The 16,448-nt window shown below is 35.8% G+C and overlaps 1 protein-coding gene across 19 annotated transcripts in view; it reads right to left on the reverse strand.

Annotated features, from left to right (window-relative positions):
• Positions 1 to 5,068: 5,068 nt before the first annotated feature.
• The window catches only part of DOCK9 (dedicator of cytokinesis 9), a 114,514-nt gene continuing 103,134 nt past the window's right edge, over positions 5,069 to 16,448 (reverse strand). For 14 of the 19 annotated variants that reach the window (XM_050332691.1, XM_050332689.1, XM_050332685.1 and 11 more), the window contains 8 exons: positions 15,028 to 15,150; positions 14,555 to 14,668; positions 12,932 to 13,078; positions 11,913 to 12,123; positions 10,994 to 11,184; positions 9,706 to 9,806; positions 9,360 to 9,498; positions 5,069 to 6,300 (listed from right to left, as the gene is read on the reverse strand). In XM_050332691.1, the coding sequence (XP_050188648.1) occupies positions 6,178 to 6,300; positions 9,360 to 9,498; positions 9,706 to 9,806; positions 10,994 to 11,184; positions 11,913 to 12,123; positions 12,932 to 13,078; positions 14,555 to 14,668; positions 15,028 to 15,150 (1,149 nt within the window). In that variant the 3' untranslated portion in view covers positions 5,069 to 6,177. Of the gene's footprint in view, positions 6,301 to 9,359; positions 9,499 to 9,705; positions 9,807 to 10,993; positions 11,185 to 11,912; positions 12,124 to 12,931; positions 13,079 to 13,867; positions 14,308 to 14,554; positions 14,669 to 15,027; positions 15,151 to 16,448 lie in introns of those variants that run through there. The other 5 variants (XM_050332699.1, XM_050332694.1, XM_050332695.1 and 2 more) reach the window with 3 other exon arrangements.

The raw sequence follows: 16,448 nt of genomic DNA on the forward strand, positions 1-16,448 counted from the left end.
TTACCAGCTAGTGCACTCCTTCATTTCTATTTCTGTTCCAATGGTTTGGAGTTATCAGTATCTCTAAAGCAGATAACAAACCATTTTAGTTTAGGGTGTCACCTCCCCTATCTATCTTTCTCAAGTAAGTGAAAAATAAAACACAGTCACATAATTTCTCTAGGCACATTCAAATAAATTTTTTTCAAGGCTTTACTGTGTTTTGTGTACGTATTTTCATGGTCTCCCAGCACACTGTGATGAGAAAATACTCAGCTGTTCCAAATTATGGATGCAGAACAAGGATCCAACACTGCAGACAACGAGAGAAAAAAGCTGTAAGCAATCTGAAAAAAACCAACCTTGACAGGCTGTTATTGATGAACAGAAATTTTCTTTCCTGTCACAGGCCTTTTAAAAGTCTCAATAGTTACACTGACAATGCTTTCATTTCATTAGTCCAATTACAAAAGGTGTTGGTCCCCTTAGTGCCTTGTTATTGACTGCTATGGTTAATGTGGCTACTAAACCTTCAGTTAATGAAATACAGCTTTGGATTTGTCCCTCCCCAAGCAACGTTCACAGAGTTCGGTCAGCTTTGGAACGACCAATACGACCTTGGGAACTTCTTATCTCTTGCATTTACAGTCCAAGGCACTGAAAAAAAATCACGTTACTTACCAGCTCTATCAGAAGTTTCACCTCTCTCTTGGTAGTTGTGCTAATAATGTTGACTGGAAGAAAACAGTGCAGTCAATTTCTGTTCAGATTTCTTCCAGGCTTCAGAATCCTTTTTTTTCAAACACTAAATGCCAACTCAAACTTACTTATTCAATGGCTACCAGCATTTTCTTACATAGTATGGTAACTATTCTACACCAGTAGACATCTTCTTTCCCTCATACACTTGAAAAAAATCAGATGTCTCACTTTCATTAATTTGAAAACTAAGTATGTGTAAAGCTGCTTAAACCTTGTACCAATTCTTAAAATATTAAATAGAAATTAACTCATTTAAAAGAATATTTATTTTGGAACATAAGCCTCAGCTGCAATTCTGCCAATTTTGTTCACAATTTTCACGTTCCCCATCCTAATTTGTCACATCAAACATTCACATTTTTGGGAGTCTGATATCACAGTGACAAACACAAACAGGTTACACAGCAGTAGCTACAAAACCCATCATCCCAAGAAACTACACTTGCCATTCAGGTATCCAGTGTCAATGAATCTTACAGGACAGAGACACACACATAAAAACCAGAGATGGTCTAAGGATTCAGTGAAAGTTTATTTACCTAAAGCCCTTTGGCCTCCTCTTTCCTGTCTTTCCAGCTAGCTAATCCATAATTGCACAATCCAGACAGTAAAAAAGAATCATGCAACTAGAAAAACTCTCAGTGCTTTTTCATCATTTACAACAAGCAGTTAAACAAGGTGTAGCATTCCCAAGGTACTTTACTAATATCAATCATATCTTGCTTTTGCAGAAAAAAAACAACTGCAAGTTTTTCATAAAGAGAAGAAAGCAGAAAATGCCAGAAAAATGCCAGAAAAAAACCCCCAACCTAATATCTGCTACCGTTAAGTTGAATGGAAAATACTGCCTAGTCACTAGGTATAATTTAAATTATTTTTGTCAAGACCAAAAGATATTTAGAGGCTAAAAGGCTTTTAAATTACTCATTATACATCCAGTATAATACTTCAGAAAGGAAAAAGCCACCATTAAATATTTTAAAGGTGTTACAATGGTCACTTTCACAAATATCCCTCTGTCCAAGAAGTCCCAGGATCCCTAGTCTTATCCCTCTGTCCAAGAAGTCCAAGTCCAGATCCCTAGTCTGAGCACAGTTAAATGCAGAGTTTTTTCAGGAGTCTTCATGAAAAAAACCCACAGGAGTCTTCTCAAACTTCACCAGATAGCCTTCATGACAGACAATGTCTTCTAGGTACTGAAGCCTTCTCACAAAGAAACCAAAGATAAAAGAAACTGGGCATAAGAAAAAGCCTTGCCTGACTTACTAGACTAGGTGTTTTCCTTAAGAGCCAGGCTCATCTAAATACACTATTTTATTTGAAATAATTTCATTTAATTAAATACTATTTTTAAAAATATTGATAACATTTTTGTCAGGTTTAATTTTCTGCTTACCAGGTCCAGCGCAAGACCTAACTGCAAAGACCCCTGAGACCCTGTTACAAGCTGCTGTTGTGTATGTAACAACACCGTAATAACACTGTGTGGCAACAGTAAACCAGAGCATGCTCAGCACCTTGAAATAAGATTTTTGAAGCATCTGAATGGGAGAGGCCCATTTTCATGATTTGTCCCTACACCACTCATCTTTACTTTCCTTAAGCTCAACTCACAACCTCATTCCTCTGACTTTACTTCCTCTTCCCTGCAGTACACGATACTCCGTGTCAGTACAGACTGCTACAGCTCTCTGGTCTAGCCAGTGTCTGTTTGTACAACTTCAGATCTGGAGACCTTCTCTTCCCCTTGAGGTTCCCAAATAGTGCTCAGTAGGCATCTGTCAGGCCCTGGCAGAGTGGTAAGTTATGACATAGCCAGGGCATCCTTTTTTTCAGGTACTTGATCGCTTTCTTCAAGATCCTGCACTTGTTCAGGGAAGTCCCAGGCTGTCGGAGGTGACAACCCCTGTAGATGCCTGCCCATATTCTCCTACGTGCCTTGCTACCCATTCTGCCAGGACATACCCCTGTGTGATGTTCCTGAATAGTTGATTAACCTTAGGAAAAGCTGGAACCATTTTCTTGAAAGATGCTAATAGGAATATTTTAGTTACCAAAGGATGTTCAAGATATCGAAGAGTTACTCTAAAAAGGGAGAAAACATCTCCCCCACAGAAAAAGAAGAGGAAAGTGACATTCTTTGTTTCATCCACCAATTGGTTCTTGGAGGAGAAAATGGAAAATGTATAATTGTTCACTGTCTTCATGAGATGGTTCCTGAAGCACAGGGAAGGCAACAGTGCAGGGCCCAAATACAAGATTAGGCTCAAGGCCAATGCTTTCATCATAGTTCTCCCAGGCAAAACACAACCAAACAATACACTGCACAGCAAATGGAGGAAGTAAAATTCAGCCTTTAACAAGCTCTGGAATTTGGTGTAGAGCAAAAAAATAGGGAGTATGGCAGTGATTAGATAAACCAATGCTATCAACAAGTAAATCAACACTGCAATCACCAAGTGTTAAACAGATAATAGTTATCAGTTCCCTCTAACACACTATGGTCAATCTCTTATATCAAACCCTTCAAGCTCAACACCTTTGGGTGCCAAAATGGACTATTGTGGTTTAACTTCACCCAGCTGCTCAGTCCCTCCTCCACAGGGGGATAGGGGACAGAATCAGAAGGGTGGAAGTGAGAAAATCTGTGGGTTAAAATAGACAGTTTCACACGTAAAAAAACCTCAAAACAAAACCAAGAAAAAGAAATTATGCAAAAATCCCTCAGTTGGTCACTACCAGCTGACCAGTGCCCAGCCAATCCTCAAGCAACTGTTGCTCTGGCAAACTTTCTCTATAGCTTTTATTGCTGAGCATGACATGATACAGCATGGGATATCCCTGTGGTCAGTTGGGGTCAGCTGTCCCAGCTGTGTCCCCTCCCAACTCCTTGTGCATCCCCAGCCTGCTCACTGGCATGGCAGTGTGAAAAGCAGAAAAGGCCTTGACTGTGTGCAAGCACTGCTCAGCAATAGTCAAAATATCCCTGTGTTACCAATACAGTTTGCAGCACAAGACCAAAACACAGCCCCATCCCAGCTACTGTGAAGAAAATCAAATCCATTCCAAAACTAGGAGAGTCCAAGTCTTTATAATTAAATTAATCCATACTGGATACTTAATTTGCATGTTACGGAAGTAACAACACAGAAGGGAAGCTGGTAGAGAAGGAATTATTCTGGAGGTAAAACCCCACAATTATAATCTTAGTATATCTATAACCAAAACAGTAAAGGGTGTGTGCATATAAATGCATCACATTAGTTTAAGTCTACAGACATTTTGTTTATAGAGTTGAACATGTGTTAATCATTAATACAACCCTAAGTAAACCTACAGCAATATTTTGTCAACTACAGTTAGCTGTTTTTCATAGGCCAACTTTCAGCAAGTAAGCAGAACAGTTATACATATATTTAGATGTGTATATATATATATATCTGTGCATATTCAATTCTGAATACATACTACAATTATGGGTTTGTTAGCAGACCAAACTCCATCAATTTGAGGTCTTAGTACAAAAAGTGTTGCGCAACTGTAGGAAATTGTCAGTTCTGCTCCCAAGGCAAAGGGGAAAAAGTTAGAAAAAGGGAAGTATTTGAAAGAAGCCATCATGATGTACACAATTTCTATTAATACATGAATGCAGAGATCTTCCTGAATGGCAAAACAACTTTACAGGATATATTCTCCCAATAATCAAATACCTTTTGAGGTAGGTGTTCCCACACAGATTTCCACAAATTAACAAAAGTGTGAAGCATATAGGGCAGAGGGGAAGAAAGGGGTCTGCCTCTTAACACAGCATTACAGGTTCACTGTCTAGAAGTGTTTATCTCTGATTTTCTCATTTTTAGTTAAAAGGATTTTAAACAAACAAAATTTTTTTCAGAAACATAATTGGTAAAAGCAATTTCCCTGCCAGGATGAGCTGTTTTGGAAAAACCTTTGATGAGTAATGGCAACATATGTGATTCACGCTACACTACAGAAAATGACAGGAACCTTATGTCATAAGGAATAGATGATTTCTACTGTCATGTGATGAAAACTTTTGAAGACTTCCTAATATTAACTATTTTGGTGAATAACAACCTGTAGTTACAGTAACATGGTACTTGTGTCAAACGTGATGGACTCAAAACTGATGTCTCAAGTAATAACCTAAATTCCCTTTATTGACAAAGAATATGAAGTAAACCCTAGAAGTGTCTGCATCTCATCTCATATTCAAGTTGCAAAAAGCCATTTTTTTTGGATCAAGCTTTCATATTTCCCAAATGTCAGGGATAAATCTAAAATTAAAAACCAGAGCACACAGTGAGAAAAGTAACTACCTTTTTCCTTTTAATATAGATGTAATACAGAATGTTTAATTACAGCAGGACAGTGCTTCCAGTTAAATAAAATTAAAAACCTTTATTTCCCCCAAATATAAAATTACTAAATTAATGTCTTAAAAGAATAAGAATATGGAAAAAGCTTTAAATTATACCACCATTTACCACAGTAACCATGATTACCAATTACATACTCCATTGCTTTGGCAAAAAGGTTTTTTTTTCTTTTAATAACTGCATATAAACCTAACATAGCAAAGACTGTATACATCTTTATATTGCACTTATTTATATACAGGAATAAATGAACTGTAAAGTCTGCATATACTTGGAATGAGCAGATTTTCAAAATAAACTGAAAGCAGAATGGTAAGAGCTGGTATGAATATTAAAAAAATTATTAGAAATGTAATACATTTATGTACAGACTGTATGGACTGTATTAACAAACAATATGTACATAACAATTTACTACTATTGATACTGTAGTATAATTCAGCGTTAATTAATACAGACCTTTGGTTGTATTTAGTTGTTGAGTAAGATCTAAGCTCACATACCTCCAAAATGCAACAAGGTATAAAATAAAGCACAACAATTTGCCAAATGGTACAAAAACTACTATTGTCAGTTCCATTAAACCCCAAAAACTAGTGTCTCTGTCAAGCCCCAAAATAGTTCTTGTACTAGGAATCTCTATGTGCCATACACAAAAAGAACACCTGAATGTTACATATCTGCAAAATTACATCCCACAACACTTTTTTTGTAATGTGCAAATCATTTTAATAATACTTTCTAATGAAAAACAGAAGCTAACTTCAACTTTATAATTTTCCAACACGCACTTCCGCAGTGACATTGTGAACACTTTTAAATTTCACCAGCAAGATTAAAAAATATATGTGCGCCTCTCTTACCCTAAAAGACTACTACCAGTAACTGCTATTTGCTAAGTGTGCTCAGACATTCGTATGAATTATGCAGCTTGCACGTGCCCAACATTTAGCTTCGAGATCATCCTGAGTTTGCACACAATGAAGCAAATCCACAAACTCCGAAAGAAACGAACATACTTCCCCTTACAAAACAATCATGCAACTGAAGAAGAACTGGGCATCCCATGAACTGTTGTGCTTGTCGGAGTCCCACTTATGGCGTTGAAAATGTGTAGCGAGTTAGGCATGACACTGGCCTTTTCTTCAACTGGAGTAATCTTAAAAGGAAAAACACGTATTTACCAAAATGTTACAAAATGAGACAAGCATTTATAAAACAGCTGATCGATTTCGTGATGTGCTGCTTATCAACTCAACCTCCCAGTACCTTCTCAACTGCACAGAACTTCTTAAGGCTGGTTACTCTATTCAGTCATCCTCTCCTAGGCAGGGGCAGTAGTTATTTCTCCAATATCAGTTCTTCTAATTTAGATATTACATTATCCTCTGTAGAGGACAATTAGGTATTTTCTCTCATTCCTCCTTTTAACTTTCAGAAGGAGGTTCACACTGACGACAAGCTCACTTTCTCCTCTTTTTTAGTTTTCCTTTTTTTATTCTTAGAGGTATGATTTGAGCATTTCTTTCTTACAGAAAGCTACCTGAGCACCAAAAAGACTTTATGCTTAACAGCTATAAACATATTGATGCTATGATTGGAAATACTGTAAAAAAAATTTAAAAAGGAATTATTAGACAAACTAAGAGAATAGAAGTAGAGAAAACTAATTACCATCCCATCTGATCATATTGGCAAGCAGCAGAAGAGGAAAAAAAAAGAAAAATCTGTTAAGATTCTTTTACATATATTTTAGAACGAAACATCTGCAGTTGTTAAAAACCCAGTGTTGCAATACAGCCAATGGTTTACTCAATGACATTAGAACAAACACTGCAAAGCTATTTTTCCCAGAACAGCAATAGGCAGGCACATAAAGATGACATTTTTCAAGATTTCAGTGAAAGAACCTGATGTTTCTAAGCCTTCAGGGGAGTTTTTAAAATTAGTTACTTCAGGGGAGTCTAATTTTAAAAAAAAGCAAACGACAAAACCCAAAAAACCCAAAACCATCAACAGCATTGCATATTTTAATTATTTACAACTAATTACATTTGTATAAAAAGAACACAGTGGTAGGCTAATAGTACACATTACTGCAGTCAGTGATGTACTTTCATATTGTGCTCACCCTATCTTATATATATCAGTTGTCTTTCTAAAGGTAAACAAAGAGAATAAGGGGCAATGTGATTTACTCCTGAAGTTTCAGGAATTACATGTTTTTTCTTATCATCAATCTTTGGAAATTCATACACTTCAGCATTTTTTAAACATCCAAATGTAGCACTGACTTCAGAGTATTTTTTTCTTGTATACAAATCGTCACTGTATTTTTTTACTTTTTCCTATGCCAGAGGAATGCTAATCTCGCCTTTATCATCAAATTTTTTGACCAAAACACTTGCCTCTCTCTTCAAAAAGGGTATTCTGTACAGCTGCCTAATTCTCTTATGTACTTTGTTCATCTTAATCATCTTTCCAGTCAGTTATCCTCCTTTCTAGAACCCTCCTCTGCTTCCTGCTTTTCAATAAATCACATTGAAATACAGTCAAACTGTCCCATTATTGTCAGCTAAGCAATCTCTTTTTCTATTTTGTGCATCTTTCAAAACTGTTTTCTTCTACATGAATATGAAATAAAACCCAACCATATGAATTCTGGAAATACAGTATCACTTCCTATTAACTTTGTTTCACAGTATTCTCTATCATTTGGGGTTAAAAAGAGTTAGTTTTGTCACAAGCTCTTCTCTGTGACAGGTTATCAAAACAGGAGAATGAAAATAAAGCCTAAGACCTTGCCGTATTCATGTGCTTCATCATAATGATAACGTATCACAGAGCTACTCATAGCAGAGTACCTGAGAAAATCATGCCAGGAAATAACAAAGAGCAAGAAAGCATGTGAAGTGAACTTTAGAAAAGCTGCGCATTTCTGAACAGAAAAATGTTGCCATAGAAGTTTTGGAGACCATCTAAGCAAGGGCAGAATAAAGGTAAATCTCTCTTAGACAATCCTACAGACAAGCTGTTATTTCACCAAGTTGACTAGATTTCTGAGCAAGTATTTCTTAGATAATAATAGAGTAATTTAGAGACGTCAAAAAATAGTAAATGGATAAAGTCACTGAACATCTAAAGGATGCTATCCTGAAAAAAAAAAGCTGGAAAATTACCAGCATGTTTAAATGTCAGATAGACTGAAGGCATCAGGCAGGTCTTAAGTTTGACTTCTCCTGTACAGTTTGATTTCTGAGTAAAGCCTATAGTTTCTTTTTTTGTATGGACAAGAGAAACTGAGAGCTCCTACTTCTATCAACCAATTGTGCAGATTAGGATGCACTGGTTCTTAGACTAAGAAAAGTTTCTATTATTATTTCTATATCTATAAGATTCTGTGGTCATACATCTAAGGAAGTCTTATAGACTTACGTTTGAAAGGTAAAATATTATCAGAAAACACAGTTATTTCTTGTGGGTCAGAACTGCAGGTCTTGAGGGTTAAGAACTATGAACCATTCCATGGCTCTGGAAAAAAGGTTATACAAAGAACAGTGGACGAAAGAGAAGGAACCTGAAGTGATGAATAAAAATGTCAAGAAGGCAGGGATCAAGCACGAAACTTCAGCCCTTCCTGTCCTCCTGGAAGTAATATCTTTGCCTTTGAAGTCAGGAGACATTTCTACTACAGCACCCAGATACAAGGTCCTACATCTCACTACACAAGAGTTCTGCTTTTCCTTCTCTCATATCTTTAGCTTGTCAGTAGTGGGCTTTCCTCAAGAAAATGTACTGAAATACCTCTTGAAAGATGTAACTCTGTTGCAAAAGTAATTGTTTATATCTCCAAAATCTAATGAAAAAGGCTAAGTTTTCAGATCAAATCCCCCTACAGTTACCAGGAAGTATAGATTAAAATTAGCTTTTTGGGTCACGGAATAGAGACCTCTGCAACCACACATATGAATTTAATTAAATTTGAGTTATCTTTACTGTAGTTTTCCTTGCCTACAAAAACAGGCTGGTGCCAAGAAAACTCACAAACAGAAAAAAAAAAATAAGGTCCACAATTTCGCGACATGCTTATTCTCCAGTAGAAAGAAAAAAAGGGAAACAATCCTTTTGTATAAAGCATTACATACATTATTTCCTATTGCTTTCACACTACAGTTACATTCTGAATGATGGTATGTATAACTTAATTTCAGCACATACTTGTTCATGCATTATTTCAGAAAGCTCTTTTGCCATTTCTCTGTAGTTGGCCTTCATTTCTTCTTGATATTCCAACTGGTCTTCCTTTATAAGTCGTTCATTTATACCCAGAGCATGGCCACAGGCTTCAACAAATTGCCTGATTTAGAGAAAATAAAGAAGTTCTCAATCAGAAATCCAAAATATCGATTTAAAATGTCAGTTTAAAGTATGTTTTAATGCAAGCAGAACACTATAAAAGTTAAAAGTTTTAAAAAAAATTCTTATGGTATGAGTCTAGAAAGAAATGTAAGCTTTTTCTTCCCTTTCCCTCACCCCCAAAAAAGGCAAACCTACCACACCATACCTAAAAACTTCCTTTAGTAGCTTTACTTTATTGTCTGGATATCTCTTAGTGTTTGTGTCATCTAAGAAAGCTCTTGCATATGCTAATGGACCAGCATTAACCTAAAAAGAACAAGAATTAAAAAATACTCAGTTATCTGACATTGTCTTAGAAATAACAGGTACTGCAGGTGTCTATCGGATTTTATTTTCTTATGAGAACACACTGATTTCAAAAAAGCTGGACTTCTAAACCAAGAAAACTGCTAGAATTGAAACATAAGAGCAGGAGTGGTCCCTCCAGTAATCTGTAAGAACCTGTCCTGGCACAAAGAAACTACTTCAGTGATGTGGCAAAGTAACTGCAGATACTGCCCAGCTGTCATCTTTGCTTGCAAAATTAGGGTGTGAAAATGAGCTAAATCTAATACGGTTTGGTCTGCTTATCTATTAAAAAGAGTTTTCAAGCTGAAAATTCTGCAATAATTCATAGATGTTTAATTGCGCTCTTATGGCAGCTACATGAAAAGTGGATTCAGTGAGTTCTGACTCATCTCTATTATTCCTTTACAGTAACAGTAAGAGCCCTTCCCTTCTTATCCCAAACACTAGCCTGACAACTTGCTGATTCTGAAATCTTGGCTTGTTTTTTTCTCTTTTCTGTTCAACATGGAAACTGTTCATTTCAGATGACTGTGCTTACAGTTCCTTTGTTTTGAATCAGTTAAAAATAATAGAGTGGCACTTTTGTCACTGCATTCTGAAGATCCCCACCGTATTGATTTGTATATATTAAAACTATTGTTTTAAAAACATTGTTTTTTAAAAACATTTAAAAATTACTGGTTTTTAAAACCATGAACTCTATTTTGGGGAGCCTGATGGTTTCTTTATATGCTCAGTTCTTGCTTGCCTTAGGCAAAAAGAAATGTTGCACAGTGAGATTTTCTGCTACTAACTTCCTCCTATATTTTGTCACTCTCTTTCTCCACAGGGATCTTAACAAAACATCTTGGACCTACTGTGGGCAGACCTACAGCTAGGCCAAATATGTTCATTCATACTCCTATTCATCCACTATTTTGTTGTAGTTTCAGCTTTACACCAAAACCTGGTGGGGCTCAGACTGCAACAGATTCCAGAGATGACTTTCAGTGTTTTTCCTATTCAGGAAATAACCGCAAACAATGAGAATATTTCTCATTTAGGACATTCTTAAACATATCGAATACAAACGAATTATAAAATCCTACTTATATAATTTTTCAGGGACAGAAGCAAATGAAACAGCTGCATGGCAAAGGTCTTACCTGAACACTGACACTTCCCTGTAGTTTCAGCTGCAATTTGATCATATCTACTTCAGTTGAAGAGCAAAGCTGCCTGAGTTCTGCAACTTTTTTACTCATTTCATCGATGGCTACTTCAATTGGGTTTAGATCAGTATGGTGCTGGTACATAACCGGAATGCGCTTTTTCACATATGGGAAACAGTGTATAGCTATGGGTGGAAACAAGTTTACTACAGTTAGGGAAAGGTTTTTGAATAAGGTGTGTTTTGAGAGAATCTTATGCTAAAATCTCATTTTGATGTAATTAGTTGCCCAATTTAATAACCTATATATTATAACATATAATTAGAAATACTAATGTACAGGGACACAAAACATTGAAAATGTAAATATGCACACCTTTACATTCATTACAGCAAAGATCATGGTATTACTGCTATGAACAAACAAAGAAATAAACCATTGGAACTTAATTCATATGAGAACTGTAAAAAGCATTGCTTATCATTCACATATCTCAATAAGAGAAGAATCAGCAAAGAGCAGAAATAGCAAAGCTGTATTTACTATTTCCTCACAAGTACTGGCCATGGACAGCTAACATTATAAAGTCACTTATTTGTTTTTACAACTATATTAATACAGAAACTCACACTTAACAGGGACAAAACACAAAATAGTATTTTTCTAAGAACAAGGAAAGCTAGACTCCAGATTCACAATTCCTGAAACTTAAGGAAAAAAAGACAGTAATTTTGAGGATTCTCCACTGAAGAAACCAATCCGAAAAACCCAGTTACGGCTAAAAATATGAAAAGGATTTTAGCTGAAAGCTATAAAGAACTTTATTAAGTGAAATGGAAAAACCTATACAGAACAGAATTAGACCATTTGATGCATTTAATGCTTCCGTCAAAGCATTCCATTCAATCAGTACCTGTCAAAATAGTCCGTCGCTTACACTGTTCTTCTACTCCTCCTTGTCTTTTGCCAGCTTGAGTAAAAGGCATCTCAAACATGAAGCGACGAATGTTATGAGTCCTTTCAAAATCTGTTTTTCTTTCTTGCAACTCTTTTTCTTCAAAGTATGGAACTACATGCGTAACTTGAATATATGCATATTTTGAATCTAAATCCTTAGGATTTACCTTAAAAACAGGATCAAAAAAAAATCAAATAGCTACATTGTGAATAAACTGGATTTACTAGTAGTTACACAACTTTCAGAAATTAAATTTGGTCTTTTAACCTTTAAATGGTTGAAAATATAGGAAATCTTCATGCCTTCACAGGGTTTTTTGGCTTTCAGTTTTTAACTATTAGGAAGACAAGGCAACTAGATGCATTACAACACATTGTGGATTTTTTGTTGGTTTTGGTTTATTTTTTGTGTTTTTTTTTTTTTAAATCACTCATGATCACTAAACCTAGTCCTTGTATTAAGTTCTCCTCTCCCTTTAAAGTTTCAATATTGAAATGCCCACCAATGCTGCACTCTCAGGCAAAGAGGCACAGAAAGTTTTGGTCTTACTGGTAGAATAAAGAACCAAAAGAGCCAGAAAATTATATTAAGAGAAAATAAAGTCTCAGGTTGAGGTAAAAATCACCATAAAGTCCGAGGTTGAGGTGTAACAAGGGAAACATTTCCAAAGAATGACTGTGCATGAATGGGCAAGAAATATAGCTGAAGTTAACACAGAATATGATCATAATCCAAATTTGTTCTAATATACAATTACTGTTTTGAGAGGTAACACTCTAGAAATTAAGCTTTTTGGTTGTTCTATAAGGCAACCGTAGTAGGAGATAATATTTCTGTCATGCCTTTCAAACAGCAGAGTTTTTAGACGTGTATGCTTGTGTGTCAAACAAGCAAGAGACAGTGATCCCACAGCATTTCAAGTGAATTACTGAAAGTAATATATTAGAATTTTTTAGAGAGAATAAAGATCATACTTTGCCAGAATCCTGAATCATTTTGACATTTTCAGATCCAAATTTGTCGGAGTAGAGTTTTTGGAGTCTTTGGGAAATTTCTGAAAGAGGTGTGAGTTTAGGCTCTTTATAGATATATTCCTTTCCATCTTCATCCTCAAAGAAACCCTGTAAAAAATGAAGTAATCAAAATCTTTGGGGAAAAAACATTTAGGGCAACGATTGAGATGGACATAATGTGAGCGTTCAAAGGAAATACAAACATATAACATCAGTATTCAAGCAAATGTAAATAAAGAGAAAATAAAATCTAAGTAAAAAGTTTTCTTAAGAGAACAAAAAAAAACAACAGAAAAATGTAAGTCTCTACTACAACATGAGTGAAAGATAATGGAAACACAGAGTTTAATTTTTTTTAAAGTTTGTTGCAGTCTTATGGTGTGCCAAGCCTTTGAGATAAGTTTCCTTCACTTTTATTTAAAAGTGAACTTGCAGCACTGTTTCACTCACCATAGCAGAAATCTTGCCCAACAGCACTATCTGATTCACAAGTATTTTGGCAATAGTTTACATTAAAAAAATTTTCCTTATGCAGTAACACAAAATTAATTCCAGAAAATGAAATTTAGTTATGCAAATATCTTAATTTTATGTTGTACTATATTGGTAGATACTTCTTTATTTTATTACATAAGGTTTTAAACCTGTAACTAAATGTACAATAGCGTACATGGAAAGTGAAACAGGTCATTGGTTTAAAACAACAAGCCATGTCTGAGTTCATGTTTGAAACCAGAAAACAAATATTTTTGTCATAAGCGAAACAGACAAAATAGAAAAGCACAACATATCATGTATAAACACAGGCTAGATTGACAAAAATACCCACACCAAACTAAGGTGAAATGCAGTAGTTCTTACTGCATTGCTTGCTTTGTAAGCAGTTACTGTAATTACCTCAACATCTGTTTCACTGTCTGTAAACTGGTATTGCTATAAAGTCATAAAAGACAACAGAATACATGTGAAGTTATACTGCTCAGAGTATTTTACAATTCTCCATGCTCAGCTGAACAATTAAGCAACTCGGCTACGCATGTAGAAAGTGTATTATTTGATACTGCGTGATACCATACAGATACAGAGGCATTCTAGACATATATTAGAGGACGTGAAGCTGTCCAATACACAGCCAGAACTTTGGTTTGAAGCATGCAATATTGATGCATAGAAAAGAGTGATCTGCTCTCTAAATGGAACATAATGTTATTTTCTGAATTGCAATGGCTATTAATGCATACCAATCTAAGAAGCAGCCTTGCAAACCACACTGTAGCACTACAGACATTAAGTCAATACATTGCTAAGAACTGACATTATAGAAAACTTACCGCTGCCTTAAGGTAGTAAACAAAAGAAGAGAAAGGAAAAAAGGCAAAAAATTTACTGAGGAAAATAATAAGAATTTTATCGGAATTGATAAATGTTTTGAAATAAATTATCGATGGCGTTCGTACAAGAACACATTTCTTGTGCTTTTCATGTCATGGTATCAATACAGGTGATGAAATAGTATACCTTGTGAAATAAATTCAGGTTTTTCTTACTGTACAGAGCAGACTAATGAAAGTAAGTTATACTCACTTGTCCAAAGAATGCTACCCTGAAATAAGTTCCCAGCAGTCTCTTGCCTGTATGCATAACTTCTGTAACTTTACTGTATGCCCGATGAAGAGTGTCATATAAATGAGCAAGCCTCTAAAAATAAAACAAAACAATAACAAGGTAAAAGAGTAACGCAGAACTTTGCTATCTTAAAACAACAATAAATTATGTCCTTGTAGTTAGTAACAACTGAAAACATTGTTTTATTGAATGGCAGTAATAGCTTTAGCACTTGTATCAGAATGACAATATGCAAGAGAAATTTTTAATTATTTCTACTTAAAGAAAAACATTTTTAATTATTTAAAATGAAAACAAAAATATCAACACATTTAAATTTCAGTTACAATTTTAATAGTCTTGCTCTGTGATGTCCAAGGCATCATGCAGTTACGACTAGAAAATTCAGGATTTTTTTTCTTGCTTAGATTTACTTATGACTACTTCAGTACCTCAAAATCTCTCCGTTTTTCATAAATGGGAATTATAAGTTTATATATGTCAGCAATGAGTTCATAGCGTTCTGCCTTCCAGAGTCCATCAGCACACTGCTCCAACAATTCCATCAGCACATCCTATATTTGGACACACATTTGAAAATGTAAACCAATTCAGTATTCATGAAAAGCACAGCAAATAATTCTATCAAAGTCATTCCCAGTGAAAAGGGAGATCTTGCCTCACAATTATTATCTACACATCAGTGATTTAAATTATTTTGGCAAAAATTGCAAAGGAAACAAAACAAGACAGAAGGGGCTGAGTGTACATATGTAATCTTTATATTTACCACAGACAGCATTTTTCTTTTAGATACTCTTGAGACCTTCTTGTACCATTCTTACATCACAGTGGTGAAGCCAGAAGCTGGAAGTAACTCCTTTAATCCTTAGGAAGGATCTAATGCTACTCTATTCCATTGCCTCCCTTTGGTAGGGGACTAAGATAGCATAAAGACATCACTATGAAAAGTCAACTTTAATATTGAAAGCATAAATTAGACTGAAAAAATGCTACCCTTATCCGTGTGCTACAACAGAGCCTAAAACATCTCCTCCTTTCCCCCAGTCATTACAGGGGGGCACAGACTCCCCAGTGTCCCCATCCTCAGCAACCCAAGTGGTGGGAAGCTGAAGGACCAGAGTCACTGCTGGACCACAAGGGATGTCCACACTGTTTTATGACACGAGTCTTAAATCAGACACCAGAGGGCACCCAAATGTAGCAAAGCAGTAAAATTTTGTTTTCACATAAAGAGCAAAAGCTTCAAGAGGCAGAGCTGATAGGAGGGAGAAAAAGAACACATTTCTGAGCCACCTGTTTCCATGCTTATCCATTCCCATGGGAAAAGTATTTTTCCATATTAGTTTCCCTTGTAACCTGTGAGAACAGCCTCTTGCTTTTTAATGGTGCACCTCTTGGAATAGTCTCATTCTTCTACTAACCACCTTAGGAGTTGGATTTTTTCCAGTTTGTTGACACCTCTCTTGACTTTTGGGGGTCAGTGCTAGACACAAGATTGGAGATGGGGTTTCAAAAATACCGAGTAAAAGGGAAAAACCCCACCTCCCTCAGCTTCTTGACTCAATCCTCTCTCTAATACAATGCAGCATGCAGCTGTTTTGTTTCCACAAAGCCACACCAATGATTCACATTCAACCCCTTGTCCACCAGAACTTCCAGGTCCTTCTGCAGAGCTGCTGCTCAGCCCATACTGATTTTTTGCCTCTTTTTTTTTTCCTCTGCAGGTGCAAGGCTTTGCACTCGTCTTTGTACAACTTTGAGACGATACTGCATTCCTGTGAGGCTCTTTCATCTACCCATCTGCAAGTTAGAATAAAGCCTCTCATGGATTGTCATAGGTAAACAACTG

The sequence above is a fragment of the Myiozetetes cayanensis genome, unplaced genomic scaffold, assembly GCF_022539395.1.
Source record: "Myiozetetes cayanensis isolate MyiCay16 unplaced genomic scaffold, myiCay2020 scf5-8, whole genome shotgun sequence".
Taxonomy (NCBI): domain Eukaryota; kingdom Metazoa; phylum Chordata; class Aves; order Passeriformes; family Tyrannidae; genus Myiozetetes; species Myiozetetes cayanensis.